The following is a 23,935-nucleotide window of genomic DNA, read 5'->3' on the forward strand; positions in this document are numbered from 1 at the left end:
CGAGCCCGTCTTCGTCGGCGGGCCGATGATGATAGTGCGTCCACAGGGCGCGCCAGTCACACAGGGCGCCAGTCTTCTTCGCTACATGTATTTTTTATCTACTGTCCCAAAAAATGTTGATAAAGCTTACCAGCACAGTTGGCATGTTATAAATTTTATTACTGTTGTAAATGTTGGAGCCTAGCAAGGGTGTTAATTATGTGTGTAATGAGAGGACATGGCTGAAGTATAATTCAGAGAAGGAGTGTGTTTTCCTTATTCCAACTTTACTGAAAAAAAAGTGGTTTTTCATATTACATAACACTGCTTTGCTGCAGTTTGTTTTATTTTCCTTATCTTGTACTTACCCTAGATTGAGTATAATGAAATTATGATGTAGCATATATCGCTTTCATTCATTAGCACTCGCTTTTGCCAGTGTTAACAATGAAATTTTAACGCAGTATGCTTGTCACCTGTGTCAAAAAAGGGCTGTAATGTAGCCAATGATAGGTTGAACAGTTCTATCTTTCTCTTCATTCTGAGCATTACTAATAGATCTTTTAAACCTGTCGAAAACATCTTACAAAAAGCTGTATGACAGTCTCATATGCATTTTTAAACTTATATAATTACTTTAAAGGTGAAATCCAAAATATATATTACAGGGAAACACCAGATTTTTGCAAAGCAGATCAGAACATGAATGAACCAAGGCACACATGTGAGAAAATGTCTTAAGCAAGCTCTGTGATCATTACGACAATCAAACATGCCAGGACATGTTGGATTTCGGAAAGCTCATCAGCGATGTCTGAATCAGTCAAGGACGCGCTAGCAGATGTATCAGTACCCTATGCTAGCACATCAATCAGACAAGCCCTCAGCGATGTCCATATCCATTGTGGATTGAGAGAGACCTGCCTGAATATAAGAAAAGCATATTTCACTTCAGGAATGGTGGGGGACATGTACCACAGTCATGAAAACGGTATGATCAAACTGGAAACATGCATTATGGCTGCATACAGCTGTGCATCAACTTACTGGCTCAACTTGACGCTGTTATGTTCCCGTGGATGTAGCTGCTTCACTTTAAGGTTGACTCATTGCTGTGGCATCGTCCTTTGCAAGTGTCTGCAGTTAAAGAATAACCCACCAGATATTTTTAAGGTCCAACAATGACATTTGCTGTGGAATGCATTTACACAACCTTTGCAGAGTCATGCAAAAGACCTCGCATGATCTGTGCATGCTTTCCCTACACACCGCATCCCCTTGTGTAGAAAACTATCTTTGATCTAAGTGTGCTTGTAAAATACACATACAGCTAATTGAATCTCGGGGGAAATGGAGCTGTAGTAACTTTGCAGTGCATGTTTCACACAAAAATATCAAAGATGTAGCTGTAACACATACATAATGTAATGTAATGCCCCCTCTGTAATGCCTCGAGGCCTTCAGGGTACTACTAATAAATGAAAGAAAATGATGTTCACTCCTGTAATTTAAAGTAAAACTGTTATTTCATCTCAACTGTCATTTACCTGTTGTTTAAAATATGTCAACCAACATCATATCTTCTGAAAAAAAGAAAATGATATTTAGCCTCAACATGGGGAGTGATTGAAATTTGCAACATGATGTTTGAACTTTGCACTCACAAGCCGAGTTACTACGAGCAGAATATTCTCTACAAAATTATTGTTCTTGGTGACTATTGCAAAACTTGGTATGTTATGTGAAGACTAATCTTTCATGGTTTCTTCAATTAATTAGTTCTATTGCAATTTTGATTGTTTTCAGCCACAAGAAATACATACAAAATTCAGTCAATAATAATTTTTATAGCAGGAAATGTAATTCTTCGACAATGAATAGTTTCACATCGCACCTTTTTAGGAGTGTATGCTAGCTGATAAATGTACTTTAAAGAGAAATAAATGTTTAACACTTAGTGGGAATTAAGACAAAGTTGGAAAAAAATGGCTTGAATAGTATTGCACCACTATTTCGTCAGTTATAATTCACACGAGCACGTAGTCACTAACGATCGCGAATATTGCAGCTCCATTTTCATAAATAAAAGAAACGTTCATTGTGCTTACCTATGGAAGGTTAGGCCATCGCGCCGATTTTCTGTTCGAATAGGGCATCCTGACACAAAACACTTCATCACGCAGGTGCGCCTACTGCTGACGGGAGTTCTCACCGGTCTGCTAAGAGGCCGAAGGCTTTGAGCAGATCTCGAGCAACAGTGTCGACTGCGCTACGGGCCGGCACGGCCCTAAATATGTTCGGAGTCTCCGGCTCGCCAGTCCATCCTTGGGCACAGACGGGACGCATTTTTCCCGTAGGGACAGTCGCTTCGGACCCTGTACGCTGGCTTAATCGCGTGCACATTTTGCGGGGGCGAAATGCATCATTGTTTCCCAGAAGACGTCGTCAAACGCAACGAATCGTCGTCGGAAGGGCGGCTTCGTTGCCTTCACACGTTTGCAGGGCGAAAGGTTCCCTCGTTTCCCTGAAACCACACCGAAACGCAACCAGTCGTCCTTGAGGTGGTCCTCCCGGGTTGTTCGGCGCAATGCCGGTTAACCGACGCCTTCGTTCGCAACAGCCTTGGCGCCTGTCTGCCAATTAGGCGGCTAGACTCAACTGCTTCACACACTCGAATTCCTTCACTAACCTCGGCGCGCGTTTGCCACGCCGAGTATGTGCGCATATTCCGAAACCCCCGCAGCAGACGAAATCGAAGCGAGCCGAGTAAAATCTACCGCTTGCCTATCACGTGAGGGCCTATTTCCCATCATCCCATTCCTCTAAATTTTTTATGACTAGGTTTCAAGATTGTCACGTGACGCTCTCTCCTAGTTTTTTTCCTTCCTCCATGATTTCAATATACGCCGCTGGGCCGGAAGACTCCGGGGAGAAGGGGGAGGGGGCGTTCTGCGCTGCGCACGCCCGCCCGACAGCGAGTTTCCGCGGTCATCGAGTGGGATGCGTTCATGTTTGCTTGAGCACGCGTGAAATGATCCTTGTTAATTTAGTTAGTGCGGCTATGTTTACAAGTTTATACGGCTGAGAAAAGTACTATCCTTACTTTGTATAGCTGTCCACTAATTTGCTATCGCAATCAATGCTTCGCCTTTCGGGCGAAACTGCGACGTCTTTTCAGCGAAGCTTTATAGGCTCACAAGTGTCGGTGGTGGTGGTTTGCGGTGGCGGTGTCACGATGAAAAGTGGGCCGATCCTCGCGATATTGCAGAAAACCTCCAAGCTCAATGGCACATACCAAGGATAAAAAAGAGAGTAAGAGAGAGGGAGAGAAAAAGAAGAAAAGCGAGTGAGAAAGAGAAAGAAAGAAATAAGGAGCGAGGGAAAGAAAGAGCGAGATAAAGAGAAAGAAATAAAAAGAGAGAAAGATAGATAGAGAGAAAAAGACGATCACCACGAAGGTCAGAGAAAGAAAGAAAGAGAGAGAGAGGGATAAAAGATAGAGTGAGAGAAGGAAACAAATTGAGAGAGAAGGGAAGATAGAGAGAGAGAAAGAGAAAGAAAGAGAGAAAGACAGTCACCACGAAGGTCATAGAAAAAAAGTGGAAGAGAGAGAGAATGGAAGAAAGAGAGAAATAAAAAGAGAGCGGGAGAGAAAGAGAGCGAGAAAAAAGAAATAGAGAGAAATATAGATACCGAGAGAGAAAGAAAGAAAATCACCACGAAGGTCAGATATACACACGACAAGCTTCGCCTACCCCCATTTTCTTGACAGGGGAGGGGCTGGTGATATTTTAAAGGTTCCCTTTGGCAGATAGCGAAATTCTCATTCGTCAGCTGGTCTACTCGAAGAGGCGGTCATTACATGCAGAAAGAAATTGAAATGCATAGTTAATTAATGAGCAAAAATTCACCAATTATGTTTTTAACTAATTACCTTATGGTCCATATTGCAACTTACAAATTGTAGTCGTGGAGTTCACCAGCCGGATCCACTTGGAATGAATTCTCTGGATGACACCAGTTTAGAGATATCAATTCCCGAACTTTGAGGAGAAATGCATTGGCGTTCCAGTTACTTTCTTAACAAAACATCGTTTTATGCATTGAAGCACAAAAGTGAGCGGCTGATGTGCAGAGGTGATTTACGGGTGGACGAACAACCAATACTATCAGAAGTAAGAAGTGCCTTCTTGGCGTTATGGTAAAACTCGTTGAGGAATCTGTGCACCCGTAAAACTCATCATCATCATATCGTGTACTGGACATACGGTGACAGGCATCGGTCCTCATCTCGCCAGTGGTCTGAGCTCATGACCTGACAGTTCGGTGGGCAGCTGTTAAAGGTCTCGTACGCAGCACCGCCGAGCTGGGAGAGCGAGGGAAAGTTTGCGCTCGGCACGCCACTGCTCCCGCAATCGTTGTCTGCTTCCACAGCCTGGGTGCGTTGACTATAATCATTTCAGCCTAGAATTTCACATCTCTTCTGTCGTCGCAATGGGGAGGCCGCGTTTACGGGGGTCACTGCGCCAGTGCTTAAGGGGGCCATTCATGAGCAACTGACGACGTGTCCTAAAGCGTTTGAGCAACACCGCCGCGAACGCGCATAGCCTCCTCGATAAACTCGAGGAGGCTATCAAGGAGGCTATGGCTAGGAAAAGGGCTCGTCGTCTACGTGCCGATTCTAGTGTGAGGGTTTCCGAAGCCCAGGCCAAACGTCAGCGAAGAGCCGTGGACCCCGAGTTCAGGGAGGGCAACGTTGAGGCGAAAGGTCAGCGAAGAGCCGCCAACCCCGAGTTGCGGTAGCTCGATGTTGAGGCAAAATTTCAGCGTCGTCTTGCCCTACTGGAACCCGACAACGGTGCTGCACGCCTCGGAAACGCTAGCACCAACTTCCCCGGTGTGACCGCCAGGTTTTATCGCGAGTTTCTCAACCGGATCGTTCATGATAGACATGTTCGGTTGGGTTATGCCCAACGACGATACGCACATTATCATCGTGGGGGCAATATTCAGTACAGCAGACCCACCTTCGGTGGCTTCCATCTTCACAGTAGTGGAAGGGCTCTGAATTTTTTCTTACGATTTTGTGGCACTTGTTTAACATTGTTTCAAGTGTTTAACGCCTTTTTTTTATCAGTATTCTATGAGCCACGTCTTGGCTAATTCGCCACAGTGGGTATGTGCCATGGTTTGGGAATCATCATCAAAGTGGTATTTAATGAAGGCTAGCAATAAAGAAGCGACTGGACGCACGAGTCGCCAAGGGTCCGGCAGCTGATGGCCGGACGCGACGCAGTGCTGCTGCTGCTGGTTACCGCGGCCACTAGCGTGGTCAGTCCAGACGTCCTTCGCCAGAATGTCTCGCTGAACGTGGACCTCGTGGGCGTGCGGCTGTTCAGGCCGCTGGCTGCGCTTCCCGATGCCACGGCAGCCGACGCTCGACGACGCCGGCTCGTCGTGGTGCGTCGCAGGAGACGCAAGAATGATGACGACAAAAGGTGTGTGCGTTTCAGTCGTCCTTACTCTGTGGGGGCTCATGAGTATGACCCATGCTTTGAGGCTGCAATATATAACGGCTCACATAGACTATTATTGTGCTTATGGCGGTCCGCCTGTCTTACCTCCACAAGGTATTTTATTTTAATTCGTTTTACTTTCAGAGAGCATAACAAGAGCAGAGGGAATGGGGCAAGAGCAGTACGAAAAGCTAGAGCAAACACTACGCAGGACGCTTACAGACAAGGTTGACTTGCGTGACATGCACCGCACGCCCAGTCCCGAAGCGACGTTGCATTCCTCGCCGGCGCATACCATTCGTTCCCCATTTGTGTTTGCTTTAGATTAGATCATTCTGTGCGCATAACCTATTAGTGAACATTCTGCATTATTTGCGATCCGTTCTTACGGATACAGGATTAAGCGAGATTGATATCTGATGGACATTCGCTTTATTTGTACTTTAAAGAAATTGAAGTATGGCGTTTTACGTGCCAAAACCACGACTTGATTATGAGGCAGGCCGTAGTGGGGGACTCCGGAAAATTTCGACCACCTGGGGTTCTTTAACGTGCACCTAAACCTAAGTACACGGGTGTTTTCGAATTTCGCCCTCATCGAAATGCGGTCGCCGTGGTTCGATCCCGCAACCTCGTGCTATTTGTACTTTGGGAATCTAGGAGGTGCCTCAGCCTGTTGCGTTGGCTTCCGCAGCTCGCTCGGTTCAGTTTACAAAAGGCACGTTTGCGCTGCGCTCTGCTCGCACGGTGCGGCACAGCTCATCAAGCGCGGCGCGAGATGCGTTCCAGATAGACGTGGGCTGTCCCAACGTTTAAAGATACTTTTCGAAAAAAGTATCTATAAACGTTGGGCTGTCCCAGACGTTTTGCAGCGAGCAGTCTGGGCCGCAGGAGCTGCTACAGGCCCACCGCCATTGAACGCCTTTTGAGCAAGCAAGCGCAAGTCGCTGCTCCAACAACCTTCCGCCGAGAGGTCAGCAATCGCTCAGAACTGTCTTATGTAAAATTTGGAAGCGCAGAGGGAAGACGTATACTCTATCGTGAACTGCAACTGCGACAGAGACTTGGAGCTGTGCCATGAAACTGTGTGCAAGTTTCATCCGTCCCAGCAGCACAAGGGGTGTGCGTATTTAGGACCGTTTGACGTTTGCCGTGAATGACTGCCAGGCTTGCAACAACCACCGTCCTTACGGCCACCGCTGGCGCAAGTACCACGGAATGTTCAACTTCGATAAGCTTGCAAGCCGCCCTACGTCCTCCACAGGCAAGCGTGACTGACATGCTCGAAACAGCTTCTCTTTCCATTACACTCAAGTCAAATGTGGATTAGGCGGGTACTGCGAGTTTTCTCCCGGGAAGCAAGCACAAGGAGAGCTCGTCAGAACGTCCGTGCGTGCGCCAATAATCCATGCTATAAAAAATAAGCGCAGCTTCACTGACTTAACGTCGCGGAGCTGGTGGCTTCAACTTTACTTCCCGATGAGTCTCTTCGTACCGTTGCCGCGACGCCGACTCCCTCACTCGAAACTCGGGGTCTTCGGTCCTTCGCCGTCGCGTAGCCTCGGCTCCCCTTGTTCGGAACTCTGGGTCGTCACGTCGTGGTTGTGGCCATGCTCGAGCAGCTTCGCGTCGTCTATCCTGCCGCCACACTTCTTCCGGAGACAGTTGCTTTTTCGTCCTACGTCGGAATGCTCTGAATCGACAGTGCACGCTTTTATACTGCTCGGTACACCCCCCACCCCCGCTATCTCTCCTCGGAAAGCGTCGCGCCGCCGTCTCTCTTTCCTTGGCTCTCGCCACCTGCGCGCGCTCTCCTTCTCTCATCCTCGCCCCTTCCGACCACCTGTGCCTGGCGCGCGCTTCGCAAAACTGATCAACGCTCGGCACGGTTCAACCTCCGCCTTGAACAGCTCCGCTGTTACTATTCCTAAAAGCATTTCCTAGATATCTGATCAACGCTGGCGACCTGATTACGCGGTCGGAACCAAACACAGTGGTCAAATCAGATCGCAAACAGGCATTACCTGCACGCGCACACACGGCTATTTCTCAATGAAGTTGTTGCCCATACAGTTAACGACGACAACAGGCGCACGGCCGTAACAGCCCTACAAATATATCGCTGTAAAGAATAGTATGTGAAGGGTAAAATCAGGCTGCTACATTCGTCGTCTTGAGCCGGTAAGCTTGCACACTTTTAAGACTGCAGCGAAGAGTACTTACGCTGCCTCTACAGCTCTTGCATGTTGTCGATCCAGTCGCAGCTCAACGTGGGTGGCCGAAATGATCGTGGTCTGAAGAAAGGAGCACAAGGCTCCACGAAAAACACATTAACTCGCTTGTGGAGTGCGTCGTCGGGCTGGTTTACGAAATGCATCTCTCTTTTGGGAGGTGTCAAGTGGGGCAGACCAGCAAGTGCGTGAATGTCTGGGCCCAAGAACGCGCCGTCTCACTAAAAGCGGGATATTCGCATCTCCCCGCGGACTGTGAAATACGCAAGTGCGTATTATTCTTGGGTGACGTGAAGATTTTAGGTAGAAGCAGAGACGGGGAGCTGTGGCGTGTATGCTGTTGGCGGCTTTCATCTAGCAGAGGGGTGGAAATCGCATTAGTGACACATTTGTGAACTTAAGGAAGGGCGGAAATGGCTACTTGGGAAGGCTAAATTGACGTAGTTCTGATAACCAGGCGTCTGGTTATTTTCCTCTCTTTCTTTTTTTTTCCTTTTAAGCACCACTAATTGAGTTTGTTTTAGCTCATGTGCCGACCATGAACCCTTCATTCACCCTTTCCTGAAACACTTCAGTACGTTGAATGCTTGTGCTGCTTTCGGCTTTGATCGTGTTCTTTAAGCACTTTTAATTTAACCCGTATTGTTACGATGGAATGTCTTTATGTGCAGATGAAAAGAGGCGAGAAAGGTTGCCGCGCCGACACCGGGCTGTTTCAATACAAACGCACTTCGTCCTCCAATTCTTCCCTCCTTGCAGTAGGTCTAGCTTAGCATTCGTCCCTTTGCACACGAAGTACGCTGGGCGAGTTACTCGTAAGTGAACTCATGGTCACGGGGTTTATAGCACTTCAGGCGGACGACGTGAACAAGCTGCTTCTTCTTTCAATGGTAGCCACGAGACACGAGGCGAGCAATCGCATACGTCGCATCGGTGATAACAAAAGGGGCTCTGTGATAAGTGAGAAACGTCTGGCACACACCCCGCTTATACGAAGGGGCGTCCAAAGCCACAATGTATTACTCTTGTCGTACGACAAATCCTTATGCCACCAATCGCAGCTGACTTGGGAGAAGTCCTGTGAAGCGACCTTGCGCATCTGAGCTACGTGACGGGCCTCCTCAGCAAGGCTAGAGAAGAGTGCGCTTGAGAAGTAAGAGGTAGCATAGTATCGTCCAGGAAGCGGCGGGATGGTCGGAGATAAAGAAGATAGTGGTTTCATGCTTCGCAGTGTTACAGGCGTATGGTATATATGACACGATGTCATTCCAATAATTGTGCTTGAAATCGACGTACATCAAAAGCACGTTCGTCAGAATTGTACTGGGGCGCTCGACGAGGCCATTCGGCTGCGTAGTATAAGCGGCGCTCTTATACTACGTCGGCCACGATATGGTGGTCGTGATTGCTCAAAACAATGCGTGGGGGTTCATGAGAGAAAATAAGGGATGACCGCAAGAATCACGAAACATCGGTGCATCGCTGCGGTTTCAGCGTCAGGTCAGGCGTTGCGCTGCTAAGCCCCGGTCAAAGCATTTCGATGGGAGCGAAATGCAAGAATGACTGTGCATTGGTGACATGCTAAAGGGCGCTCGCAATTATGTCCTGCTTTGGGCACGTAACACCGCAGAATTCAACTGATCAACGCAAAGTTTAATCCAACGATTGTCGTTGACTGAGCCCACGAATGGGCGGGGAAGATCCACTCCAACCGTTTTGAAACGAGATGACGGTGACCTGTTTACTGCATGTCTGGAACAGAAATTTTGACTGCATCAGAAATTGAAAAAGAACTATTTTGCAATATAAAATGCAAGAAGGTGTGACATATATATTGTAATGGTTTCAGACTGCAGAACACATGCAAATGTACACTGTTCTAGGGTGCTTAAGCAACATGTTAATTAAATGAATATTGTTACTCTCCATGAAATTGGTGCCTACCTAACTACAATGCGTGTCAACAGATTAAGTATTATTAGGATCACAAATGAGAGCATTTTTGCACTCATTTATACACTAGAAGTTATCACACTGCTGGTTCCACAAGCAAATGCATGACAGACATGAAGCTATTAAAGTGCTTCATTATTTTAACTGATGAATTCTTTTTCTGCACGAACGCGATGCACCTCTTCATTACTGCAAAAATAAATGCCCCAAGGTAAATCAAACGGAACAGCAAGAACACTTGGAACCAGCAAGTACGAAATATGGGTGAATGATCATGCGTGTAACTGTTTATTACATTAAATTAAGTACTTTCACTGCAATTTACCAAAGGGCTATCCGCTTTCGTGGACGAAAGCAGTTGCAGGCGGACTACTATATACAGGGTTTTTTTTTTTTGAGCTGCACCAAATTTTAAAAATTAGAAAAATATATACCTTGGTCACGTTATCTTTACCATTCGAGTATACCGATTGCCGGCCTCTTGATACAGACCAATTTCCGCACTTAGGTGCGTAATTAGCGAAGTTACGCTAATTAACTTTCTAATTATCAACAATATGTGGCTACAGCAAATGAGTACATTTGGGCTCGTCCTCGACAGTACCTATCCCAACATGACAGGCATGTTCAACTTAACATGACAGGCGTGTCCGTCAATTGTGCATGTGAAACAGGCTTAACAGCGACCTTGCCCTTTGCTTTGTCTGGCACGACCAGGTCTTGGTGTCTTTCCTTTAACTCTCCCTCCTTTTTTTTGCATGTTCAACTTTGTTATATATCTCGCTATCTCTCCTTTCTCACCTTTTTTTGGCGCCTTCTTTCTCTACCTGAAGATATAAAAACACTGTTGCAAGATTTTCCTGTATCCCTTGAAAAAGGTCGGTCCACCGACCGAAACTGTTGGGAAAATAATAAACCTAAGATAACCGCGAAGTTGTGCTTCTGATTTTCCTAAATACGCTTGGCCCATTGAAAAATCCAGTTACTTCTACAGCAATGGCTGCCAACTACTCCACTTCCAAGCGGTTATCTCTTCGCTTTCCTCGCATTCCGATAAGTTGTGCCATAATCGGAGACTCGACCATCAAGTACGTCCACGAGAACTTCAACCCCGTCGAACCCGGAACTCCAGGTTTCGTGTGCTACAGCGGCGCAAGGTTCCGCGATGTTCCAGGTCTCCTTCAGCATGTGGCACCAACAGTGCCGAAACTGGTGCTCCATGTGGGAACCATAGACATTGCGGATAATGGAGCGACGCAAGCCCTGGAGGAGCTGACACAACTCGTGAAGAATATTCGCCAACAACGACCACAAGCAGAGATCTGCCTGAGCCTGCCACTGCCTCGAGCCCTCAACCGCCGCCGCCACGGAGTGAACAAGCGGTTCGTCCACTGGTTCAACAGAGAAGCGTCCCGATATGTGAACCAGGTGCGCCGCCTCTGCCACCGAAGAGAGCTGGGACGCGGGGTCTTCTATCTAGACCACGTCTTCCAAGAGATGCCGCCTTGGAGGGTCCTGGCCGCAGACGGTCTCCATCCCAGCTTTGAAGGCGTGGCGATGCTGGCGCTTCACTACAGACGCCTGCTGACCACCAAGACAAGCCGCTGGCATCCACGCCAGCAGACTCTACCGCCAGCCGGCATGGCGACCACCGCGAGTTCCGGCACTCCACAACGTGCCACAAATGCCGACTCGTCGCGAACGCCACCACCCCAGGCCCAGAAGTCCACCACCCCTCCAGGACCGCCTCAGATGGCCTACAACCTGCGCAGCTTTGCGGACGTCACTCGGCGACCGACGCAGCCACGGCAGAACTGACAATTTCAGGGTTCAGGTACGGTCCGCTCCCCTAAACCACGGTCACGCGCATTTCAGCAAATCAGGAAAACGATTGAGAAACGCGTAAAGTACAATCTTCACAGCACGACGCTTAAGTCATATGCAGCTTCTAATTTGGTACCAAAAGGCTTGTGTCTAAAGATAAATCCGGCAATGACAACACTAGATCGGCATGAGCGGGCACAGTGGGACAAAACACTCCATGAAGCGTCGCTTAATCTCATGAAAATAATTATTGACCACAGTGAACGCAAATCTCACGAACTTGAACAAGCTGAACACACACTGAAATGCAAATCAGATCTCAGCGAAATAGAGGGAAACCACCTAGTTGAGTATGAAAATAGGAAAATAGGGGAGACAAAAGAGCGTAAGCGTCGGAAGTTAGAGCGGGATGGCATACCTCAGACGATTTCCATCAGCGCGAACGTCCCTGCGACCACCACAAGTATTAACAATGGCGTAGAAACAACGGTAGTTAACCTTTCATCTGCCCGGCTAACGGCCTCCGAAATTAGTCTTCTTGCTAAAGGCCTTACATTCTGTCCGGCAAGCGGTAAATTTAATGAGTTTCAGTTTTATCAGGATTTGGATAATTTTGCCAGAAATCTTCGCTTGCGGGAATATTTTCATGATAAACCCAGCCGAACAGCACTCCCCGGAGCATCAGGAACAAATTGGTCGCCACCAGATCAGAGGGACAGATATTTGGAAATGTATATCCGCCGTCCAAAAAGATATCATGAGAGCATGCTCAAAAGTGAAACCCTTTCGACAAAACTTGTCGTACGAAGAGCGCAAATCGTTGGACTCGCTGAGCCGTCGATCAGATGTTGTAATTAAACCTGCGGATAAGGGTGGCGCAATAGTAATATTGGATAAGGTCGACTACCTGAAAGAAGGATATCGACAATTGGAAAATAAGGACTTCTATACGGAACTCACAGAGGATCCCACTAAATTGTTCGAATCAGAAATATGCCGCGAATTAAATTCACTGCACAAGGAGGGGAAAATATCTAGAGATATGCTTAAAGCAATGCTGCCGATTCAGCCAGCCCCTGGTTGTTTTTATTTGCTACCCAAAATCCACAAAACTAACCACCCCGGTCGCCCTATTGTCTCAAGCAACGGCACGGTAACAGAAAGAATTTCAAGTGCCTTAGACTTCATAATTAAGGACATAGTCCCGACCATTCCATCTTACATTCAGGACACCAACCAATTTCTTCGCACAATAACTGGACTAGAGATCCCCAAAGAAAGCTTCCTGGTGACAATGGATGTAGTATCCCTATACACAAACATACCACAAGCAGAGGGCATTGGTGCGACAGTCAACGCTTACATGAACGCAAACACGCCTGTAAGTCTAGACGAGGACACGCTGGCAACGCTACTGCGGTTAGTACTAGGATACAATAACTTTGAATTTGACGAGAAACACTTCCTCCAGATAAGCGGAACGGCAATGGGCACGAAGATGGCTCCTAATTATGCGAATATTTTTATGGCATCACTTGAAGAACCTTTTCTTGCGGCCAGACCTTTGAAGCCGCTCATCTACAAAAGGTTCTTAGACGACATATTCTTTATTTGGCACCACGACGAAGAAAGTCTCCTTAAATTTGTAGCAGATTTTAATTCAGTTCATCCGTCAATCGCTTTCACTTACAGCTATTCTAAATCAGCTGTAAACTTTCTTGATGTCACGGTACAAATTAAAGATAATCGCATATTCACAACCTTATATAAAAAGCCAACAGACCGCCACCAATATCTTCATTTCAAAAGTAGCCATCCACAACATTGCAAGAAAGCCATCCCGTATTCACAGGCCCACCTATACCGCCGCATCTGCTCTGACGAGAAAGACTTCCAATGTCATGCAAAGGAACTCAGAACGGCCCTGGTGGCGAAGCACTACCCGGAACGTATTGTTGATGATGCTATAAGCCGAGCACAAGCCTTAGACAGAAATGAAATTTTGACGGGCTCAAAGCCCCGCCATCCGAAAAACCAAACCAACCTTATCCTCACCTACTCATCTACATTACCGCACGTGAACAACATCCTAGCCAAACACTTTAATATCATTCAGCAGAGCACACGTTTGTCTTCAATTTTCACAGAGCCACCCCGAGTTGTCTATCGCCGGGGAAGAAATCTAAGAGATATCCTCGTCAGAGCTAGGACAACCACGGTTCAAAACATACAATCAGGCTGCAGACCTTGTGGTAAACCCCGCTGCAAGGTCTGTAAGCACATGACATCAACCTGTCTTGCTAAGGCTACTTCCTCTGATTTCGCATTCAAAATTAAGGAACCTCTAAATTGTGACAGCAGCAATGTGATCTACATGCTCCATTGTGAAGTGTGCGACCAACAGTATATAGGCCAGACTGGAACCGCGTTCAGACTCCGTCTAAATAACCACAGAGCTCACACCCGCGCACTACCACATCTCCCATTCTCAAAACATATCAGTCTGCCTGAGCATTCATTTGATAAAATACGTGTCACTCTTCTCCAGTCAGGCTTCCGCTCTTCTCGTGAACGGGAACAAAGAGAGTCATATTTTATCCACAAATTTAGAACAATCACGCACGGCATAAATGAACACATGGGAAACCTCTCGTTTCTTTGTCCATAAGTTAAATTAGCTAAAATCAGAACTTAATCCCCGCATAGGCAAGCCGAACACGTGTGTGATGTCGAAAGAATGCGCACTACCTCAGTGGGGGAGCGGACCGAACCACCCACATTATTGTGCCTTGCTTTTTAATTTCATGCTTATTTTGCCACGCTGTTACTATTATATTTGCAGGTTATTTCTTCTTGTTTCGTGTTTCTCGTGTTTTGCCCTTGCTTTTCAATTTCTATTTCATGCTGATTTCGTCACGCTGTTACTGTCATATTTGCAGGCTGCTTCTTCTTCTTTCGTGTTTCTCGTGTTTTGCCCTTGCTTTTCAATTTCATGCTGATTTCGCCACGCTGTTACTACATTTGCAGGTTATTTCTTCTTCTTTCGTGTTTCTCGTCTTTCGCCCTTTACTTTGTCTGGCACGACCAGGTCTTGGTGTTTTTCCTTTAACTCTCTTTCCTTTAACTCTCCCTCTTTTTTTTTGCATGCTCAACTTAACATGACAGGCGTGTCCGTCAATTGTGCATGTGTAAGACGCTGAACAGCTGAACAGCGACCTTGCCCTGTGCTTCGTCTGGCACGACCAGGTCTTGGTGTCTTTCCTTTAACTCTTCTTTCTTTCTTTTTTTTTTCATGTTCAACTTAACATGACAGGCGTGTCCGTCAATTGTGCATGTGAAACAGGCTTAACAGCGACCTTGCCCTTTGCTTTGTCTGGCACGACCAGGTCTTGGTGTCTTTCCATTAACTCTCCCTCCTCTGTTTTTTTTTTTTTTTTTGCATGTTCAACTTAACATGACAGGCGTGTCCGTCAATTGTGCATGTGAAACAGGCTTAACAGCGACCTTGCCCTTTGCTTTGTCTGGCACGACCAGGTCTTGGTGTCTTTCCTTTAACTCTCCCTCCTTTTTTTTTTTTTGCATGTTCAACTTTGTTATATATCTCGCTATCTCTCCTTTCTCACCTTTTTTTGGCGCCTTCTTTCTCTACCTGAAGATATAAAAAGACTGTTGCAAGATTTTCCTGTATCCCTTGAAAAAGGTCGGTCCACCGACCGAAACTGTTGGGAAAATAATAAACCTAAGATAACCGCGAAGTTGTGCTTCTGATTTTCCTAAATACGCTTGGCCCATTGAGAAATCCAGTTACTACTATATATATATATATATATATATATATATACATATATATATATATATATATATATATATATACATAAACCCACCGGGGTGGCTAGTCAGCTAAGGCGTTGCGCTGCTGAGCGAGGTCGCGGGATCGAATCCTTGCCCCGGCGGCCGCATTTCGATGGAGGCGAAATGCAAAAACGCCCGTGTGCTTGCGTTGTAGAGCACGTTAAAGAACCCCAGGTGGTCAAAATTAATCCGGAGCCCTCCACTACGGCGTGCCTCATAATGAGAACTGGTTTTGGCACGTAAAACCCCATATATATATATATATATATATATATATATATATATATATATTGTAAGCACATTTCACGTACTTCATCGTTCTCATTTGTATATAGCCATCATCATCCCTGTTTCTCTTCTTCTTCGTGTTTGAGCCTCGGCCGTGCCGGTGGAGTAAACGGGTCTGCCAGTGCTGCCTGTCCTGGTCGTCTTCCGTCTTTCAAAGTGGTGGAGGCGCGTCAAGATCCCGACGTCCTCCTGCGTTCCTGCCCTACCTGGAGCTACGTTCCGGTCGCCGCCTGCGCCCGGCCACCCCCACAGCTATGACCACCCCTGCGTCGGCCGCCGGCACTATCGCTACCCCTGACGCTCCTGCTCCTACGACATCGGCTGCACTGACATCGTGCACCATTACCACCCCTCATCGTGATCCACCAGTCTTTGCGGGTCTCCGTGGGGAAGACGTCGACGACTGGCTCGACAACTACAACCGCGTGAGTTCGGCCAATGGGTGGACCGATAGACAGAAGTTGACTACCGTCGCGTTCTATCTGACCCACGTTGCGAAGACGTGGTATTTTAACCACGAAACTGACTTCACCGACTGGTCAGCGTTTACTACCAGCTTGCGGCAAATTTTCGCGTCTTCATCTGGCCGTTCAGAAGTCGCCAAACAGAAGCTCGCTGCGCGTGTTCAACTTCCGCAAGAGTCATATACATCGTACATCGAAGATGTCCTGGCTCTATGCCGCCGCGCCAACGTTGGAATGACGGAAGCCGAACGCATTCGCCATATTCTTAAAGGCGTTGGTTCCATCGCATTCAACGCCTTAGCTGTCCAAAATCCTACCTCGGTTCAAGATATTACATCGACGTGCCAGCGCTTGGACGAGCTTCAGGCCCTCCGTCTTCACCGTGACAGCGACCTTCCCATGCCACCTCATTCTGATTTACGTGCTCTTATCCGCTCTATTATTCGCGAAGAACTTCAGGAGCAGCAACAGCGGCGATCCACTGTTGTTCCCGCCCCATCGCCAACGTTCGACTTGCGCAACCTTGTGAAGGAGGAGTTGGCAGCCATGACGACACCGACAACGTCTGTTGCCCCAGCAGCGTTCCCGATGCCCACATACGCGGAAGTCGCTGCAATGCCACCTGCTACTGTCCCTTCTGGGCCTCCTGACCTCACCTGCGGCCATTTGGCCTCTATGGGCGCCCGAGCACCTGATGCACCTTCGTATACTCCGTTGCGTCCACCTCATCCGGTCTGCTTTTACTGCGGTATACGGGGCCACATATCGCGTTACTGCCGTCGCCGCCAGCTGGATGTAAGCCGAGGCTATGCCGATTTCGAGCGAGACGAGAATCGCCGACACGACGCTTACTACCCAGGCCCGTCCGCTTTTACGCAGCGTCGTTCTCCATCTCCTCCAGCGTCTCCACGTCTGCCTCAGGGCTCCCGTTCGGCTAGACGACGTTCTCCTTCTCCCTACCGCCGCTCTGCATCACCGCTTCGCCCCATCTCCCGCCTTGCTGACCCACACTCGGAAAACTGTGGGCATTTATTGTGCACTTCTTCATCATCTGTACATTATCATCATCATGCGTGTGCCCCTCAACTTCATCGCGCGTGCGGGCGCGTCATCATCAGCGTGGACTGTGTCGTCCACGCTGATGGACGACACAGTCCACGCATCAGCGCCTCCAACTAGTGTACGTCCAACGTTGCCTCTACCCACATACACGCAGGTTGGTGTCGCTCCTCCGGCCAATGTCGCCTCATTACCACTTGAGCCGTCATCGCACTATCTTACAGCGCACCGAGCGCCCCTTACTACCCGCCTTGGCGACCGTCTCGTCCTACCTGTTATTACTGTGGTTATCGCGGCCATATATCACGTTTTTGCCGCAAGCGCCAACAAGATGAGCGTCGCGGGTACGACCTGTGTGAACGCGATGCGTATTCTGGTGGGGCCTCTTACCAAAGCCGTCGTTACGCTTCCCCTCCGCACCGTTCGCCATCTCCGCCCGCAACGACCGAGACGCCGAATGGTTAGCGCACCACCAGACGCCGATAACCTTCGCCCTTCCGCCGCTCCTCGTCACCGCTTCGGCCTGCCTCATTCACCTCTAACCGCCGCCCGGAAAACTAAGTAATGCAGTTTTCGGAGGAAAAACTGCATTCACCGACAGGACTACAATTCCTCCAGCTCGACCTTGTAATATGATGTCCGTGTTTGTTGAAGGTGTGCACGTTGAAGCTTTGGTGGACACCGGTGCGACTTTATCTGTTATGCATTCCGATTTGTGTAAGCGTCTCAGGAACGTTACGACGCCTTATGATGGGTCCGCGCTTGTTGCAGCTCAAGGGAAAAGAATCCGCCCTTCCGCGTTTTGTACAGTGCGTGTATCCATCGAGGGCATAGTCCACTACATACAATTTGCTCTGCTGTCACCCTGCTCCCACCAGCTCATTTTAGAGTATTTCCTTGCCTCTGCTTCTGCTGCTATATGTTGTGGGCAAGGTGTCGTACATATGACCGACACCGATTAATCGCTCGGCGATGAACCGTACCAGCCACTTCGTCTACTCGCTGCAAAAGATACCGAGATACCTCCAGGCTGTCAGCAAATTCTGACCATCACGCCCGACGTCATCGACCATGGCGATGTGTTAATGTTACCTTGTGCGCGTTGGCTCACAAAAGGGATAGCCATTGTTTCAGGCCTTTAGGTTTGATAATGGTTCTGCGCTTCTCGAAGCAAGGAACACAACACCTGAGAAAATTCTACTTCCTAAAGGCACCACTTTGGCTTGCGTTGCTGATTCAGAGCCTCTCTCTGTCGTTCCCCTCAAGGCTGCTCCCTCTGAAATCCCTCCTGCTGGACATTCTACCTCCGCTCTTGCTGCTGTAATCAGCTCGGACTTGACCCCTTCGCAGACGCAACAGCTTCTTGCCTTGTTGAAGAAGCATGAAGGTTCATTTGAGGCCCATTCTTCGACATTGGGACAGACGACCGTAACTGCGTATCGGATTCCAACAGACCGCAGATCTATCGTGCGTCGCCGGCCGTATGGCGTGTCTCTAGCTGAGCGCAAAATTATTTAGCAAAACGTCGCCGACATGCTGCAACGTGAGATAATTCGCCCCTCTGCTAGCCCTTGGTCGTCTCCCACTGTTTTGGTCCGAAAAAAAGATGGCTCCGTGCGTTTCTGTGTAGATTACCGAGCGCTCAACAAGATCACGCGGAAGGATGTGTACCCCATGCCTCGCATTGACGATGCCCTCGATTCCCTGCAAGGTGCCGAGTACTTCTCCAGTCTTGATCTGCGTTCAGGTTACTAGCAAATTCCGATGCACGAAGCCGACAAAGAAAAAAAACAGCGTTTGCAACCCCAGATGGTCTTTACGAGTTTAACGTCATGCCCTTCGGCCTCTGCAATGCTCCCGCAACTTTTGAGCGCATGATTGACACCGTTCTGCGTGGCCTGAAGTGGAAGACCTGCTTGTGCTATCTGGATGATATCGTTATTTTTTCGTTGACATTTGCCCAGCACCTGCAACGTCTCGACGAGGTTCTCACGTACATGGCAAACGCTGGTCTTCAGCTCAACACCAAAAAGTGTCATTTTGCAAGCAAGATCATCAAGGTCTTAGGTCATATTGTAAGCAAGGATGGTATTCGACCTGATCCTGACAAGATTTCGGCGGTGCTTCACTTTCCTCGTCCAGAAAAGACCAAGGACCTACGCAGTTTTCTCGGCATGGCTTCCTATTTTCGCCGATTTATTCGCGATTTCGCCTGTATTGCTGCACCTTTACACCACCTAATTCTTTCTGGTGCTCCCTTCGTGTGGTCACCTTAATGTGAATCTGCCTTTGACCAGCTAAAGGGCGCCCTCTCATCTGAACCTGTCCTGTGTCATTTTGATGAGACTGCACCCACACTCTTGCACACGGATGCTAACGGCCATGGCATCGGTGCTGTGCTCTTCCAGTGAGACAACTCTTCGCGTGAGAGTCGTTGCGTATGCCAGCCGCGTGCTCACACCTGCCGAGAAAAACTATACCATCACCGAGCAGGGCTGCCTCGCTGTCGTTTGGTCCGTCCAGAAATTTCGCCCTTATCTTCACGGTCGCCATCGTGACGGATCACCATGCCTTAGCTGGCTTTCCACACTCAAGAACTTGTCAGGGCGTCTTGGTCGCTGGATTCTTCGTCTGCAAGAATATGACTTGAAAATAATCTACAAGTCTGGTAAGAATCACCAAGACGCAGACGCTCTTTCTCGCTGTCAGCTTCCTACAGCCGCACTCGTCAATGGTTCCGCCACCACCTCCAGTAACGCACTCGCTGACATCCCTTCTACGGCGGTTTTGTCCTTCGCCACTTTTGATCATCTCACTTCGCACGACCATGAATCATTTTCGTCTGAACAAGTCGCTGACTCGTACTGTCGCCGTATTATGGACCACCTTCGTGGAGCTTGACGTCCGCCTAACGCCCGACTTCGTCGACAGCTGACACAATTTAAGCTGGAAAACTCCATGCTCTACCGCCATATCCACCATCCTGATGGACGACGCTGGTTGCCCATGCTACCTCGTTGCCTTCGTGCGCGTGTCCTTCAGGCCTTTCATGACGATTTGACTGCTGGCCACCTTGGCATCCAGAAAACTTACGACCGCATAAGAAGTCGCTTCTACTGGCCTGGCCTGTCTACCAGTGTGGCGAGATACATCGCTTCCTGCGCCATTTGTCAGCGTCGCAAACGTCCAACATCAGCTCCTGCCGGGCAACTACTACCAGTCTCATGTCCTGCGGAACCATTTGAGGTTGTTGGCATCGATCTCTATGGGCCACTTCCCATGAATCCCGCCGGTAGTCGATGGATAGTGACAGCCGTCGACCACCTGACGCGCTATGCCGAAACAGCTTGTGTAAGTTCAACATCAGCTTCCGAAGTAGCGGCCTTCATTCTTCAATCCATAATCCTGGACCATGGCGCCCCTCGTGTCCTTCTTAGCGACCGCGGAAAGACATTCCTTTCCCAACTGGTAGGCGAAGTGCTCAAAGTCTCTGGCACCACTCACAAGACTACATCAAGTTATCATCCTCAGACCAACGTCCTGACTGAGCGGTTTCATCGTACGCTCTCTGACATGATAGCTGCCTATATTCAACCCGATCACATAAACTGGGACACAATTTTGCCATTCGTCACCTTCGCGTATAACACCGCTGTTCAACGCACAACCGGTTACTCGCCATTCTACCTTGTTTATGCCCGTTCAACCAGTTCCTTTCTCGATGTTTCTTTCTTCTCTGCCCCTGTCAGTCCATCTCGATCTTCCTGCGAAGAATATGTTTCCCGCCTCGTCCATTGTCGCCAGCGTGCCCGCGTCAACACTGCAGCCAGACAGCGGGACCGCAGGGATCACTATGACGCATATCATCGCGTAGTATTCGACCAGCCTGGCGATGAAGTGCTGCTCTGGACACCAGTTCGCACTACTGGGTTGTGCGAGAAGTTTCATTGTCAGTTTATTGGCCCCTACACGGTCCTGGAAATGACTTCCCCAGTTAATTATCGAGTGACCCCTGTTGTTTCCTCAACTGACCGCGGTTGCCGCTCTACCGAAGTGGTCCACGTTTCTCTGAGGAAGCCCTTCACGCGGCGTTCCCCGTACCTTTAGGCAGCGGCCAGGATGGCCGCTTTCGCGCGAGGGAAATTAGTGTGGGCATTTATTGTGCACTTCATCATCTGTACATTATCATCATCATGCGTGTGCCCCTCATCTTCATCGCGAGTGCGGGCGCATCATCATCAGCGTGGACTGTGTCGACGGCTATTCAGGCTGGTTGTGGACGCCGCCCTTCTTCGCCGTGTCGTCCCTCGAGCTCAATAAAGGTCCGCCCTTACTGTGACGTCACAAATGGTGGACGTTCTTGGTTCCCCGCCCTCTACGCCCCTGGCCTGGAGCTTCGTTCGGGTCGCCGCTTGTGGCCACTGTCCGTCAGCATGTCGCAGGACGAGCAGCCTGGCGCTTCTACCCTAACCATCCCGGCTCCACAGGCCCCACCTTCTGTGATCATCAGCGGCCACCAGCGTGATCCCCATCTGTTCGCTGGTCTTCGCGGTGAAGATGCTGAGGACTGGCTCGATGATTACGAGCGCGTAAGCTCTGCTAATCGGTGGGATGATCCCCACAAGCTCCGCCATGTCTCGTTCTACCTGACTGGTGTGGCGAAGACCTGGTTTTACAACCGTGAGATTGATTTCACCGATTGGACGAACTTCAAGCAGCAACTTCAGCAAGTTTTTGGCACGCCGGGGGTTCGCTCCGCCCTTGCAAACAAAACTCTGGATGCTCGCAAACAACACTCCGGCGAGTCCTACCCATTGCACATCGAGGATGTGCTTGCGCTCTGTCGCCGTGTCAATGTTGTCATGGCTGAGTCAGACACGATACGCCACATTTCTAAAGGTATTGGGACTGTGGCCTTCAACACGCTCGCCGTCAAGAACCCGGCTACCGTCGCTGACATCGCCTTGACATGCCAGCGCCTCGACGAGCTCGAGTCCGTACGCTTCCAGCCGGACTTCAGCGAACACCGTTCTGCGGCAGACCCCGACTTGCGCATGATGATCCGGGCGATCATACGCGAAGAACTGCAATCACTTGGCTTGTCATCTCCGTTGGTGATTCCTGCTCAGCCTTCTGGTGCATCATTGCGCGACGTCATCAGAGAGGAACTTGCGTCAATGACCTGCTCTGCGAATGTGGACCCTCCGGCCCCTCGCACCATACCAACATACGCGCAGGTTGCTGCCGCGCCTCCAACTAGTGTACGTCCAACGTTGCCTCTACCCACATACACGCAGGTTGGTGTCGCTCCTCCGGCCAATGTCGCCTCATTACCACTTGAGCCGTCATCGCGCCATCTGACCGCACTATCTTACAGCGCACCGAGCGCCCCTTACTACCCGCCTTGACGACCGTCTCGTCCTACCTGTTATTACTGTGGTTATCGCGGCCATATATCACGTTTTTGCCGCAAGCGCCAACAAGATGAGCGTCGCGGGTACGACCTGTGTGAACGCGATGCGTATTCTGGTGGGGCCTCTTACGAAAGCCGTCGTTACGCTTCCCCTCCGCACCGTTCGCCATCTCCGCCCGCAACGACCGAGACGCCGAATGGTTAGCGCACCACCAGACGCCGATAACCTTCGCCCTTCCGCCGCTCCTCGTCACCGCTTCGGCCTGCCTCATTCACCTCTAACCGCCGCCCGGAAAACTAAGTAATGCAGTTTTCGGAGGAAAAACTGCATTCACCGACAGGACTACAATTCCTCCAGCGCGACCTTGTAATATGATGTCCGTGTTTGTTGAAGGTGTGCACGTTGAAGCTTTGGTGGACACCGGTGTGACTTTATCTGTTATGCATTCCGATTTGTGTAAGCGTCTCAGGAAAGTTACGAAGCCTTATGATGGACCCGCGCTTGTTGCAGCTCAAGGGAAAAGAATCCGCCCTTCCGCGTTTTGTACAGTGCGTCTATTCATCGATGGTATCGTCCACTACATACAATTTGCTGTGCTGTCACCCTGCTCCCACCAGCTCATTTTAGAGGATTTCCTTGCCTCTGCTTCTGCTGCTATATGTTGTGGGCAAGGTGTCGTACATATGACCGACACCGATTATTCGCTCGGCGATGAACCGTACCAGCCACTTCGTCTACTCGCTGCAAAAGATACCGAGCTACCTCCACGCTGTCAGCAAATTCTGACCATCACGTCCGACGGCATCGACCATGGCGCTGTGTTAATGTTACCTTGTGCGCGTTGGCTCACAAAAGGGATAGCCATTGTTTCAGGCCGTTAGGTTTGATAATGGTTCTGCGCTTCTCGAAGCAAGGAACACAACACCTGAGAAAATTCTACTTCCTCAAGGCACCACTTTGGCTTGCGTTGCTGATTCAGAGCCTCTTTCTGTCGTTCCCCTCAAGGCTGCTCCGTCTGAAATCCCTCCTGCTGGACATTCTGCCTCTACCTCCACTCTTGCTGTTGTGATCAGCTCGGACTTGACCCTTTCGCAAACGCAACAGCTCCTTGCCTTGTTGAAGATATCATCTCCAGCCATCATCTCCAGCCAGTCACCCATACCGACTACCACTCGGAAAACTAGATGGTGCAGTTTTTGGAGGGGAAGCTGCATCGCTCGGACAAACAACACCTCCTGAGAGCCCGGCCAATTTGTTATTAGTGTATGCTGAAGGTGTGCCTGTTCGAGCATTAGTTGATACGGGAGCCGCTATTTCTATTATTCATGCCGATTTGTGCTCTCGTCTACGCAAGG

The 23,935-nt window shown here is 49.2% G+C and overlaps 1 protein-coding gene across 1 annotated transcript in view; it reads left to right on the top strand.

The window, feature by feature from the left end:
- The first annotated feature begins 5,243 nt into the window (after window positions 1-5,243).
- LOC125945145 (uncharacterized) overlaps window positions 5,244-23,935 on the top strand; it is a 37,371-nt gene continuing 18,679 nt past the window's right edge. Inside the window, exon 1 of the mRNA XM_049666720.1 lies at window positions 5,244-5,477. Coding sequence (XP_049522677.1) covers window positions 5,257-5,477 — 221 coding nt within the window. The 5' untranslated portion in view covers window positions 5,244-5,256. The remainder of the gene's footprint in view (window positions 5,478-23,935) is intronic.

Source organism: Dermacentor silvarum, chromosome 4 (genome assembly GCF_013339745.2).
Source record: "Dermacentor silvarum isolate Dsil-2018 chromosome 4, BIME_Dsil_1.4, whole genome shotgun sequence".
Taxonomy (NCBI): Eukaryota; Metazoa; Arthropoda; class Arachnida; order Ixodida; family Ixodidae; genus Dermacentor; species Dermacentor silvarum.